This window comes from Cibotium barometz, chromosome 19 (genome assembly GCF_041138505.1).
Source record: "Cibotium barometz isolate CiBa-2024 chromosome 19, ASM4113850v1, whole genome shotgun sequence".
In the NCBI taxonomy this organism is placed as follows: domain Eukaryota; kingdom Viridiplantae; phylum Streptophyta; class Polypodiopsida; order Cyatheales; family Cibotiaceae; genus Cibotium; species Cibotium barometz.
The window spans coordinates 42946860-42961426 of record NC_141064.1 but is presented as its reverse complement, the minus strand read 5'-3'; the positions used below and the strand labels follow the sequence as shown (position 1 = coordinate 42961426).

The 14567-nt window shown below is 42.8% G+C and overlaps 1 protein-coding gene across 1 annotated transcript in view; it reads left to right on the top strand.

Moving 5' to 3' along the window:
* The first annotated feature begins 6582 nt into the window (after positions 1–6582).
* LOC147628630 (Rhomboid-related intramembrane serine protease family protein) overlaps positions 6583–14567 on the top strand; it is a 98843-nt gene continuing 90858 nt past the window's right edge. The window contains exon 1 of the mRNA XM_086814211.1: positions 6583–6763. Within this exon, the coding sequence (XP_086670337.1) occupies positions 6632–6763 (132 nt within the window). The 5' untranslated portion in view covers positions 6583–6631. The remainder of the gene's footprint in view (positions 6764–14567) is intronic.

Genomic DNA, 14567 nt, shown 5'->3' with positions numbered 1-14567 from the left:
AATTTATGGAAGTGACAAAGCATCTAGAAGCAAGTATTGCCAAATGCTAGGACAAGATAGAGTCACTGAAGATGTAGATCTTGACTTTACAAAAAGCTTTTTTGGCAACACCTCCTGCTCCTACCAAAGCATTTGCTCCATCTTTTGCACCAAAGGTGTACGACGGTGAGAAAAAGGAGGAGACTTAGGAATGTGTAGATGCATGGCTAAATAGGTGGACTACATAATTTGCCTTTCATCCATTCACTGATACGCAAAATCTGTAGATGGCGTAGGGGTTATTGAAGGGGAAGGCATTAACTTGGTGGAAGGATCTCAAAGAAGATTCCATTCCTACCACTTGGCAAAGTTTCGAGGATGCCTTCAAAAAAGAGTTTGTCTAACCAGAGAATGAATTTGAAATAATTGCCAAACTTGTTAAAAATAGCATGGGAAATTAGTCTTTTGACAATTATGTGTAAAAGTTTAGACAATTGGCTGCCAAAGCCAAGTCTAATGATCATACCTTGTGTGGGATTTTCATCAATGGTCTAGCTCATGACTATTAATACAAGGTTAAAAAAATGCAAGGTCAAAACAGGTGAGGATACTATTTAGGTAGCTCAGTTTTTTCATATAAGACTATGGTCGGCGCCGCCAACACTTCAAAACCATCATCTAATGAAAAGAAATCCACATTCACTTTTTCAAATAGTGGATAAAAAAGAAAGTTGGTTTTTATACCAAAACCAAAAATTTTTGACAACACCAGCAAGAAGCATAAATTTGTGAGCAGGGATAATATCACATGTTTCAAATGCAAGAAAAAAGGACACATGAAGAAATTATATCATTTGAAGAATGGAGTTACAACACCTTTAGCGCCTGGATAAAAGGCGGCACCGAAGAAGTTTATACCAAAGAAATTTGTGCACATTCCAGAACTTCAAGGTAAATTTTTTGAAATTAATATTATGCATCTTAAAGGAAGCCAATGTTTAGATTGTACTTAAAGATATTTTTGGTCCAAACGAATTATTTCGTGTTTATGGATCAATAAATGGACATCAAGTTCATATTTTATTTGATCCTGGTAGTATTCACAATTTTATTGACAACATTATGGTACAGAGGATGCAGTTGAAAACCACACAGAATGATCACATGTACAAGGTGAGGATGGCTGGAGGACAAGTCCAATTCTGGGATGACAAGAAGGTCTCAAAACTACCGTTAAACATCCAATTGTACTTAGATAGACTTGATTTTCATGTCAATGAGCTTGGGTCATGTAGACATCATTTTAGGGATGGAATGGTTTCATCGAAAAAATAAGGATTTTTCTGCTGATTGGGTTAAACATTTGATGTCTTTCCATCACAATGGAAACCTTGTTACTCTTAAGGGAAACATTGTTGTACCCAAGGAAACTTTCATTAATGAGCTTGAGTTAATGGAATTTTTTTAAAACTATGAACTTTTCCAATTGGTTATGTATCTAGTGTCTTCATGTGTTTATTTTGATGTCAACACTGTTTCTTTAGATGTTTGGGAAAGTAAAGCGTTAAAGTTCATTAAGAGCAAATTTTAGGATGTATTTCCTGATGAGTTACCTCATGGATTACCTCCCAAGAGGTGGACCATAAAATTGAGCTAGTGTCGGGTGTAGAATCTGTTAGTATTTCTCCATATCGGCTTAGCCAGACTAAGGAAGATGAGGTATCCAGGCAGCTAGTTGAATACTTGAGGATGGATTAGATTGGACCAAGTAAATCTCCTTGGGGTGCACCAGTTCTCTTGGTTAAGAAAAAAGATCAAGATACCTGGCAGATGTGTATTGATTACAAATGTCTTAACAAGGTTACAATTAAGTACAATTGCCTAGATCAGACAATCTTATTGATAAGTTGCAAGGAGCTAAGTATTTCACGAAGCTTGATTTGCGAACCGGTTATCATCATCAGATCCGTATTGCAGAGGAAGATGTTTCTAAAACTGCCTTTAGGATATGTTACGGCCATTATGAATTTTTAGTGTTACCCTTTGGTCTCACTAATGCACCAATAACTTTTCAACATATGATAAATGATTTATTTTGGGATTTGTTAGAAAAATGCATGGTGGTTTTCTTAGATGATATTTTGATATACAGTAAAACTTTGGTTGACCCATGAGGTTCATCTTAAAAGAGGTTCTAGGAAGGCTCAGGAAGGAGAAAATGTATTGTAAATTATACAAGTGTGATTTCTTCAAGAAGGAATTGTTATACTTAGGTCATAAGATCCCTGGAGATGGCTTAAATATAGATTTATATCGGATCCAAAAGATTTTGGAATGGCTAGTTCTGCGTACGATCAAACAATTAAGATCTTTCTTAGGTTTCGTGGTATTTCTTTGAAAATCTGTCAAGGATTATTTGAAGTTGAGAGTGCCTTTTACCAACCTTCTTAAAGGTAAAAATAAGAAGCCCAATTCTTCGATTGAGTGGAATGAGAAGCTACAAGGAACTTTCGATACTTTGAAAAATAAAGTTTGAGATGCTCCTGTGTTAGCCTTGCCGAATCCTAGCAAGCCTTACATTGTTGAGAGACTCATGCTAGTGATTTTGCGGTAGGCGCAGCTTTGTTCCAGGATGGGAACCCTGTGGCCTTTGAGAGTAAGAAACTTAATGATACGTAGACTAGGTACCCAGTTCAGGAAAAAGAGTTATATGTGATCATTTATGCTTTAAAGGCATGGAGACAGTATCTTTGCAGGTCTCAATTTAGATCACTAGTCATTTGCAGTTCATTTGTGATCAACCGGACTTAAAAGGTAGAAAGGCCAGATGGGCTGAGTTGATGCATGACTTTGATTTCATGATTAAATACAGGAAAGGTAGCTTGAATTGCATTGCTGATGCGTTGAGTCGAATTGGTGAAGTTGATAAACTTAGCTTCGTGGAAATTACTTCTAACTTGTACGATTCACTCAGGGGAAAATACAGTACATATATTTTCTTTGGAAAATATTAGAATTTGGCAAAATCAGGGTCCAACTCTGAGTAGATCAAAACCTAGTGAATGAAGCAAAAGCCAACCAATTTTTTTATTCGGAATGGTCTTTTATTTCGAAATGATAAGGTTTGCGTGCTAGATGTGCCAGAAATTAAATTGAGGATCCTATTTGAGTGCCATGATGCACCATCGATGAAGGACATCCTTGCATACAATGTACCTTGGCTTTGGTTAGAAGGACATTTTATTGGCTAAAAATGAAAATTTTTATTTAGAGTTATGTGGTCCGATGTCATCAATGTTAGATAAACAAGATTGAACGCCTTAAATCTGTTGGGTTATTTATATCCTTTGGATATTCTGTCTCGAAAGTGGAAAAATATTTCCATGGATTTCATTATGGAACTTCCACGTACCAACAGGGGTCACGATGCCATTTGGGTAGTCGTGGATAGATTGACAAAGATGGCTAGGTTTTTACCCACAAAGACAACAGTTAAAGCGTCGAAATTGGCTTACCAATTTGTTGAGCAACATTTAGACTATATGGTCTACCTTTTGATATTGTGAGTGATTGGGACTCTAAGTTCACGGCTCATTTTTTGGCAGGAGGAAGTTTTCAAGAAATTGGAAACTACTTTGAGTATGAGTTCCTCTGATCACCCGTAGGTTGATAGGCAAATAGAGCATGTAAATCAGATTGTAGAGGATGTGCTTCGTACATATGTCTTTGGAAAACCATTGAGTTGGGAAAAGGTGGAATTTGTCTATAACAGTTCTAAGCATACGGGACGACTAGTTATAGTCCGTTCATGCTTATGTATGGGTATCAACCCAAGGCACTTGTTGATGTCGATCTTAAGGACATTGAGCTTAATGCATCAAGGGATTTCTTGCATGATATGCAGGAAATGTTGACCCAAGCTTGGGGTTCTATCAGAAGGACATTGAGCTTAATGCATCGAGGGATTTCTTGCATGATATGCAGGATAGAGCACGATTTATACTGATAGGGGACGCTCATCTCGGTCTTTTGAGCCAGGAGCATGAAAGTGCTCAAAATTATCTCCTAGATATTGTGCTCAAAATTATCTCCTAGATATTGTGGTCCATTCCGAGTTATATGTCAGATTGACATGGTTGTGTATGAGCTAAAACTACCTTCACATGTCAAAGTTCATCCAGTCTTTCATGTCAGTAGACTGAAACAGAAGCTGGGAGGTGAGAATAACACAGTTACTCCTCAAGAACTCGTTGAAGTCGAAGATTTATCCTATGTTTCACATGAACCTGAAAAGGTACTTGAATTCAGGGAAAGGAAACTTCATAGTCACTTAATCCCTGAGGTTAAAATTAAGTGAAAAGATAGGGAAATTGAGGATTCGACTTGGGAGTCAGTAGAACGTTCAACGTAGGTTTCCTTCTTTTCATTGTAAGAGTGCAATGTTTTGAGAGAGGGAAAGTATGTTAGACTAACTTTTGGGTATATACTTAGACTAGGAAATTAGCCTAGACTAACTTTTGAGCCCCCGGACATTACTTGGGCACGACTGAGCATTGTAAATATGAGTCTTGTATATAAGACATTATGACTAATGAGAAAACACATAATCCCATTCTCATCACAATTAAGTTTGAGTCTTTCTTGCTCTTGTGGGTTGATGCTTGCTTGTATGCTATCTCTTGAGGATTGTGTGGGTGAGTGATGATGTGGTGATGCTAGTTCTCTTCTCCCTTTCTCCTTATCTCCCCTTCTCCTGCATGCTCTCACTCACTAAGGCATTGAGGTAGAGGTTGAGCTTTTCAAATAAGCTTGAGATTTTTCATTGAGAAATTACACCCAAATCTTTATGTTCTATTAATGACAAGAAGTAGCGCATGGGTGCCCATTTCGCATGAAGAGAAATTCTACACAAAATCCTTGTAATGCATCTCCAAATGCATTGTTAAACTCTAGTAACCAAACTTTTTATGTCATAGCCTTTGACCCAATGTCTCAATCAATGCACTACTGAAAAGAAAAGCTCATTGAAGTTGTGGATCAAGCTTCTGTTCCAACCGTCTTGCCAACAATGATTACTCCCGTCCAATAAAACTAAAATTCCATGTCATGGTTAGTGCGATGGCCTACCATCATCAAAAAGAGATTCCTTAACAAAAAACGTATAGTAATTATTTAGAAACCCTTTCTTCATAAAAAAAGTAATGACATTGTGCTTATTCCTTTAATCTTACACCATGCATCATTTTTTATTACCATATTTGATTCAATTTCTCTAACGAGGATATTCGAATACCACTCTTATTATTTGATCATATACCATTATTAATGATCCATGTGCCATATCAACTTCTATTGCTATGTTGACATCTTGGAAAAGCTCTTTCAACATCATGAAGAAGAAGTTAGATTCCGTGATGCTACATGAAGCAAAACGGAATGGAATCCCATAGTAAAAGTAGTATACGAAAGGATGAAAATCTTTGTATGAGTGATAGCACATGATTCCCCATATTGCCATTTCATCACGTAGAGCTTTCATTCTTGTGAGAAAAGAATCCACCAATTCCTCCTCTTTCATTTTCTCATTCTAAAATTGAGTTTGTTGATTTTAATCCTCACTAATAATATATGCAAACGTTTGCAACTTGCTTGATGTGATAAAGCATTGTTAAGACACTTTTTAGTGAGGATGGTATTTGATAATGTACAACGCATGCATTCCTTCAATTTCCAAGCTACTCGTAGGCCTAGAATTGGAAGGTTAACATCACACGCGACAACCATTTCGAGCTTCTAGGTGAGCTCGGGCAGGGCAACCATCATACCAATGGGTGATTACAAAAATTTCTCATTTTGAGCACGCAGGCTCGGGCATGGTTACCCATCATAAATCTTGGTGAGAGAAAATACAATCATTTTGGCGGAAGTCGGGTAGGCAGACCCAATTTTTTTTAAAAAATCATCCATGGGTTTGTATTTGTGAAGCCCATGTGAATGACACTTACAATAAAAAAGTGTGTGTGTAAATCATGCCATTTTTAATGGTGTGATGTGTGAATGAACCTTTATTTTCAAAAGGTTAAATTATTTTTGCTCTCCAAAAATTCAAGAAGATGTTTGTCATTTGTGTTGCTGGCACACGCCAGATTCAACCTTTGGAGCATGTGAACAGGGTTTAACCTTCAATGGTGTAAATGCACCCTTACATCACTTAAGGGTTTAAAGAACCAAACAAAAAAAAATTAATTTCTTTAGTATCCAAGTATTTCACACTAATAATAAATAAATAAATTATAACTTAAAGATTAGTCAATTATGGTGGGTATCGTTAAAGAATTTGTTTAATCCCTTCATTTGGAGGGATATTCCCCATTCTCTATAATATAGAATATAGAATTATTTTATAATATGTACATTAGTAAATAGATTGATTGAAGTATTATGTGGAATTTTGTAATATGTACATTAGTAAATAGATTGATTGAAGTATTATGTGGAATTTTGTTAATAATGTTTTAGTAGAGGCACCTCTTACTATACAGTTAATTTTTTTACTAGAGCCACCTCGATTTTAAGGTGGTGGTGTTTTTTTTTTTTGGTGAAGGAGAGAGGGAGAGAAATCCGATGATCAATATGTTAGACAACACACGGCATGGCTGCAATGCTTGGACCGAGGCCACCTTGCACTCGTCACTGCCATCCAAAGCTAACTCAGGCTCCCTTGGCAGCCAGGGCTTACACCAAGCTCTTCAACAGAGATAGCTTCGCTCGCCGCAAACTTCAGGTATTTCCTTTCTTATCTTATTCTCAATCTAAGTGGCTTAAGTCTCCTTCCATGAGTGTGCTTATTCTGTATGCATAGCACTTCTCACTCACTCACTCACACACACAAAGGAGAAAGAAAGTCATATTAAACGTCTTCAAAAGACCCAGTGGGTCGAGAGAGAGAGAGAGAGAGAGAGAGAGACTGTTATATTAACGTCTACAAAAGGCAAAAAATGACATATGAGACCAAAAGGATTACATCATGTCCATGGAATACATCATCATGGGTACTAAAATGAATGAAAATGATGAAGCAAAAATGCTAAATCTGAGATGCTAGTACTGATCCATGTACAAACAGCATAAGGCTCGCAGATCATCCTAAGATATCCCGCATGAAGCGCCGCAACATGGATGGCATGTAGAGTGGTAAAGCTTAGCCGGTGTGAGGAAGTCCTTTGATGGTGTAAGATGATGGCCCTGATCCTCGTATGGTGGTGCGGGTGTGGGCGTGGTCCTTTGGGTTGAGGTCGTCGACCGCTGCATAGCTCGGTGACTCTGTCTAGTGTCACTCCTCTGGGTCCAGATAGGGTGGGTGGGTCTACCCTTGGTGATCGGGTTTGGAAGAAATCAGTGAGAGCTCTCTGTGCTAGTCCTCGGGTAAGGTGCTACTGGTCTGGGCCGCAATATTGACTCCCTGTGTTTGCGAAGCTCTGGAAGGAAGAGCCCTAGGCATCTCTAATCCGAGAAGTCCATGATCCTGGACAGTGGTCCAAACACGTCTCGAGAGCATATGTAGTGCTCCTCCGTCTCGGCCTCTGTATCGCAAAGCTGATACATCCTATCCTTTGGTGCAGCTGTCCATGGTCCATATCTAGCTGTCTCCACTCTCTCAACTGGTGGGATGAGGTGCGGATTTGGCCAATCGCACATCTCACTCCAAATGTGTCCATGTAGCGTGGGTGTGCGATAAAGCTATTCTGCGTCAACTGAAGAAGGTGATCTCTGTAGAAGGCCATCTTCGTTCTCCCAAGGAAAAGACAGAGAGAATATCATGGAAAAGAAATTGTCTATGTAGTAAGAAAAAAAAGGTTGAGATGTGCTATATAGTCGGAGTTGTTGCCACTCGTTGATCTCAACCCCTATTTTGGAGGCAGGGCCCATTCGTAGGCGAATACAACCCTCATGTGAGGAGGTGTCCATAGGTTGTACAGCAAGTTAGGATTGCACCCAAGACCTCTCGCTCAAGGACGTTATCTTTGTAATTTGTCCCCATGCTTGCATTGCAATGCACTATTTATTTATTCTGAAAGGAACAAAGTACTTGCTAGAGAATACCACCAATCTCAGAAAGGCCAAAGAAAATATGCCCTCCACTTAATCTCTACAAAATGCAATCGGGAGGACCATGGGTGGGCTTGATCGCCCATCCATGAATAGTTGCCCTTGCTTGTCATAGGGTTCTATGATGACAGAAAAGATGGGTGGCTGTATTTGTTAGGGGCCTAAATTTACTTCACATCATAGAATTTCAACTTCTCCTAGTGCAAGTTTTTATTAAATCACATTCCAAGAGGTATGCTCAAATTCAAGATTTATGCCCATCCATGAATAGTTGCCCTTGCTTGTCATAGGGTTCTATGATGACAGAAAAGATGGGTGGCTATATTTGTTAGGGGCCTAAATTTACTTCACATCATAGAATTTCAACTTCTCCTAGTGCAAGTTTTTATTAAATCACATTCCAAGAGGTATGCTCAAATTCAAGATTTATTAAAGATAAAATCTCATTAAAGAGACAATGAAAAGTGGCCATACATGAGAAGTGCATCATGCATAGCAACATGAGGAGGTCTATGGTGAATACTAGAGGACCATATGGCAGCACCATACAAGGTGTGCATGCTAAACAAAGCAATCTTCAAACTTGAATGCATAGTTTGCATGGACCAACCGATTTTTTCTTGAGATTCGTTTTTCTTGAACCCCTTAGATGCTAATATGCCCTCTTTAAGTGAAGCAACATGTAATCCCCATCTTGTATATGGACGATATCATCATCACTTGTAATCACCTCAAGAAGACCTCATATCCAGGTGTTTCTCGAGAGTGAAGATGACACGTCTTGTCCTCATCGAGGACTTGTAAATACATAGTAGAGAAGTAATGCATAGATTTGGCATGGCTGGTATCTATCCATGGTATCATTGTACTATTCATGGTCTTAAAGGCCCTTCGGGTCTTTTGTAGATGTTAATATACCTTTATTTCTTTCTTTTACTGGACTGCGTTTCTCTATGTGGAAGGCAGCGGAAACCAGATTGATGTGTGGCTATGCAGCTTTGGGCTCATTTCAGAGGCAGTGCTCACAGATACAGTTTCAGGAGCTGAGGATGAAGCTATGGCTATTTGACACACTAGTCACACCTGCAGTACTATATGTATTATGGACTGTCAGAATACGCAGCGGAGATGATGACCAAATCTGGGAACACGAGCAAAAAACGCAGGCAGAAAAACAGCACAAGAGAGAGACAGATGTAGGCGTGTAACTCTGCTCTATATACACAAGAAGATCCCGAGGAATGATACAAATGAGGTATGGGGGCTGAGGACCTATATATACCCCCCTAGAGGGCAGTCGGCCAGCATAAGGAAAAGCCCACGACTGATAAAAAGGTCCACGACTGCATAAATGCAGTCGGCCAGCAATCTGGTGCCCAAAACTGATCAAAAACAGTCGGCCAGCAGCAAGAGTGCCCACGACTGATAAACATCTAGTCGGCCAGCACTGTACTGCTCTTGGCACCCTCTGGCAGCCCTCCCAAGCCTCAGAAAAATGGGAAAAAATAGGGGAAAAATACGGAGAGTGGGGAAAAATGGGAAAACACCTCATAAGGGCGGGCACACCCCAACAAAGGCCCTGGTGTATAAAACTAGACAGGAGATGACTTCTAACACCCCCTCTCAGCTCCTGGCTGTGTAACCAACCACTGGGAGTTGGGGTGCCGCCTGAGCAAATCCTGAGAGCGACTTCGTGAAGAGGTCCACCGTACTGTCCTCCGTCGAACAGAACTCCAGCAAGATGTCATCAGCAACGATCTGTTCACGAACAAAGTGCCTCTGGATGACCATGGGTTCCTCCAATGGAAGCCCAAACCTGCCATGCAACCTCCTCCTGCTCCGTAAAACTGCTCCTGGGCCATAAGTAGATCCCCTCGTGTCTGAATCTCCTCCCCAAACCGAGTCACTCCAACCGCGGAGTCGGACTCCATCCAACAATCCCCCTCCTGTGTACAAGAGTCCATGATCCTTCGCATGTCGCAGAAACCACAGGAAACGCAATCTTGTCTCACAAAAAGACATCTGCAACCAAGAGCTCAATTGCCTCATCAGGAAGCTCCGGTCCAATCCGGTGTCCATCAACCAGATCAATGAACCATACAGCTTCTGAGTCACAGAGACATCACACTGCTCACAAGGATCAACACCTGTTACGGTGCACAAACAAGTCCTGGAGACCTGATGAAACCTGTCAACCACCCCCTCTGAATCCGGAACCACAAAGCCTGGAGAAACCACCTCCTTCTGCAAGTAAGCACCTACCACCTGCCTGGCTTTCCGAAAGGTCCCCGTGGAAAGAACATCCTTAACTACTGGAAGTTCTATGTCCCGAACACGACGAGACATCAGAGCATAAGTGACCTGTTCAGCTTCCTCTGACTCACGAACACAAGAACTACCAACCTGAGTACTGGAAAGTTCCTGCCAACTGCTGCCATCTACTGGCAAGCTATCCACCATCTGGTCCCGGAAAGCCCGCACCTGCAGCGTATCCACACCTGAGTAGCTATTACCAGACTGCCACTCATCACAACCCTGAGGACCTGGGAGAGAGAGTGCTGAAAGCCTGTAAACTCCATTCTCCACTCCACCTTCCCAAACCACTTGCCCTGTTGCTTTGTCCCGGAGAGCAACAAAATGCTCATCAAACTCCACCCGTACGCCAGTCTTGCAAACCTGATGCACTGACAACAGATGAAAACCAAGTGCCGGAACATACAACACCTGGGAGGAATGCTTCCCTCCTCTGCCATCGGGAACTATCTCCATCCTACCCTCACTGTGAACTGGGATAGTGGACGTATCCCCAGTAAGAATATGACCAGAAAGCCTGCAGAGATCCTGTAAACCGGAACGGGAAGGAGTCATGTGCCTGGAAGCACCACTATCGAGAATCCACTCCCGAGTATCCGTTGCGGAGAGTCCTCCAGTCTCCTCCCTGCCTGAAGAAAATGAAGCATCGGTGTCCATCACCTCCAGGTGCACAAAAGCCGGAGTCTTCATGATTGCTGAGGAGTCTTCACCCTTCTCGGTCTTCCGCTTGGGACACTGCCTCCAGTAGTGGCCTCTCTCGCCACAATCATTACAGGTCCTCTCTGCCTTTAGCTTCTCGCGGTCAGCGTCGGACTTCTTCTCAGAAGACTTCTCCGATGAAGCCTTCCCTTTGCCCGAGTTACGGCCTTTCGATCGTTGGCCAGTAAAGGCCTCCGAACCTCCACCCTGAGGAGGGTTCGTGAATCGTTCCTCCTGGTCCAGGACCATGGGCACAAGCTTCTCCCACGTGATGGTGCTGAGCCTGCCACTGGTAATCAAAGACGAGTAGAATGCTGAGTACGAAGAGGGCAAATGTGACAGCAACGTTATGGTCATGTCCTCTGACGATATCTCCTTCCCAGCCTGGAGAACTTCCTGCTGAAGAGCCTGCAGCTTGTTAATATGCTCCCGCATCGTCGACGACTTTGCAGGGCTCATAACCCGCATCTGTACTTCCAAGGAAATCCTCTTCATGGGCGATACCCTGTTGTAAAGTGAGGCCAAATGCTGCCATATACCTCTGGCCAGCGTCATGTGCTTTACATGGTTGATTACCTGTGGTGTGCAGTTGAGGAAAATAAACGAACGGACCCTGGCGTTGACACGATCCCACATCTGTGTCTGGGCCTCCCGGTCCTTTCGGGTTGACGGTAACTCCCCTTCCTCTACTTCCGGCCGTGGAACACCAACAATGACGAAATCGGCGAGGTCGTAAGACTCCAAAACGGATTCCATCATCACCTTCCATATGCCGTAGTTGCTCCCGTCCAACTGACGGTCCACCGGGAACGTGGGGAGTGTCGGGATCTTTACATGTCTCTCGGCCATCTCATACAGATCTGCCATAGCGGGGATGTACTCTGAAAAGGGTGGGTGGGCGGGAACAAAGAAGAACTGATACCTGCAAGTGGCTGTCCAGCAAATCAGCCCGCCTTCCTCTTGCTTCTCCTCTTCCCGATCAGCCCAAAACAGTCCACCAATCAGCCACAAAAACAGTCCCCCTCTTGCTCACACAAATCCCAAGACCTATCTAGAGCCTAGGGCTCTGATACCATGTCAGAATACGCAGCGGAGATGATGACCAAATCTGGGAACACGAGCAAAAAACGCAGGCAGAAAAACAGCACAAGAGAGAGACAGATGTAGGCGTGTAACTCTGCTCTATATACACAAGAAGATCCCGAGGAATGATACAAATGAGGTATGGGGGCTGAGGACCTATATATACCCCCCTAGAGGGCAGTCGGCCAGCATAAGGAAAAGCCCACGACTGATAAAAAGGTCCACGACTGCATAAATGCAGTCGGCCAGCAATCTGGTGCCCAAAACTGATCAAAAACAGTCGGCCAGCAGCAAGAGTGCCCACGACTGATAAACATCCAGTCGGCCAGCACTGTACTGCTCTTGGCACCCTCTGGCAGCCCTCCCAAGCCTCAGAAAAATGGGAAAAAATAGGGGGAAAATACGGAGAGTGGGGAAAAATGGGAAAACACCTCATAAGGGCGGGCACACCCACAACAAAGGCCCTGGTGTATAAAACTAGACAGGAGATGACTTCTAACATGGACCTCCCATATGGAGTCCTAGTTTATACCACAGGAGGAGACAGAGAGAGGAGCCAGCCGAGACAGACATAGAGGATGTATATGATGGGTGGAAGTCGATGGAGAGGCCACTAGTGATGATCATCTCACACATGATTAGAAGTAGGTCATTAGTACCACACGAGATTGTGCTGGTGAAGATAGGGGCTGCACTGATTGTGACAGAGGCTATTTTCTAGACAGTGACGTACTGGCATAGATTATGGGAGCTCCCACCAGATAGATACCCCAGGCTCACCCTAGAGTCCTCGAGGTAGCCGTCACTAGACAGAGACACGCAATGTTGGTATGCCGAGGTCAGCACTTGGTTTGGTATGCATGGCATGCATATGGAGGCACTCCCTCCGTTCCAATACAACATAGAGGCGCCTTTGCTCTCAGTTGCACAGAGTTGAATAGGGTCATTAGGAAGGACATCGTGAGACTTGATACTCAGAGGACATGGTGCTCACCCATCCAGCCCCTTGGGACGAAGGTGGCCTTTTACAGGGACCATTTTCTTCGCCTAGCACAGGACGGCTTCATCACACGCTCACGCCACATGGACACACATGTGTCATTTGGGGTGCGATGTGAGATTGGACAGAACTGCACCTCATCCCATCAGTTGAGAGTGGAGACAACCAGATATGGGCCAGGGGTAGCTGCACTAGAGGATAGGATATGTCAGCTTTGTCACACAAAGGCTGAGACAGAGGCCCATTGTATGAAGATGCCCAGTATACCATGAGATTAGGGGGAGGTTCCACTACCTCTTCCAAGATGGATTTGGACTACTTTCCAAGATCACGGATTTCCCAGACTAGAGATGCTTGGGACTTTTTCTCCTAGAGCTTCGCAGACACAAGGAGTCCCTTTTGTAGCCCAGACCAGCAGTACCCATTAGAGGACCAGTACAGAGAGCTCTCACTGACTTCTGCTACAACAGAGTGACGAGGGTAGATTCACCCATTACACTTGACCTTCAGGCTGATGCAGGAGCTCGTCTGAGAGAGTGAGCGTGGTATCATCGCATCGACAAATTTCTACGCGGCCAAGTTTTCAACCATCCCAGTGTGATTCCAATAACTATATCCACACAGATCAAGGGATGGTGTGCTACCTAGTATTGTATGTCGATGATCTTATTATCTCTGGTTCAAATCAAGCCAAAGTGGCCAATATCATGGCACAACTGAGACGAATGTTTGAGATGACTGATCTCTGCCTTCTCTCATATTTCCTTGGCATGGAGGTGATCCAGCATCTTGATGGTATTTTTGTGTCACAACAAAAGTATTGTCTTCAACTCATTACTTCCTATTTTCTTGATTGTGCTATCCCTATGGCCATCATAGTGGATCCAACCATCAAACTTACAAAGGAAGAGGATTCACCACAACATGAAGAGCGAGCCTACCGATGATAGGTTTTTTTGTGCCCAAGAGATGAACCCAATAGATGTGCCTACCTCAAACCCTAGAAAATGAAATAGCTCATAGAGTATGGTTTGAAACCTTAGGAATAAGTGGCTATTGGGTGGTCACTTGCTAAAATGGAGCTAGCCGTTGTTAGCACTAGCCAAAAGAAGAAAGAAGTTAGAACTCTTTCATGCAATAGAGGAGGAGAGGGAAGCGCATAGTTGTGGGAAGCATTGGAGAGAACGTTGTTGCAAAGAAGAGAGTTGTGAGAGAGCCAAGGTGTTTGGTTGTGTAGCAGCTCTGTGATAGCTCGCTATTGAATTTTGTTTTGTTTTGGGAAGAAGGCGACGCGAGATTTGTTGGAGGAAGTTTGGGTCTACCCAAAGCAGAGGTTGCTAAGGTGATAGAGGGTCTTGTAGGAGGTTGGTTCCCTAGGACCTTT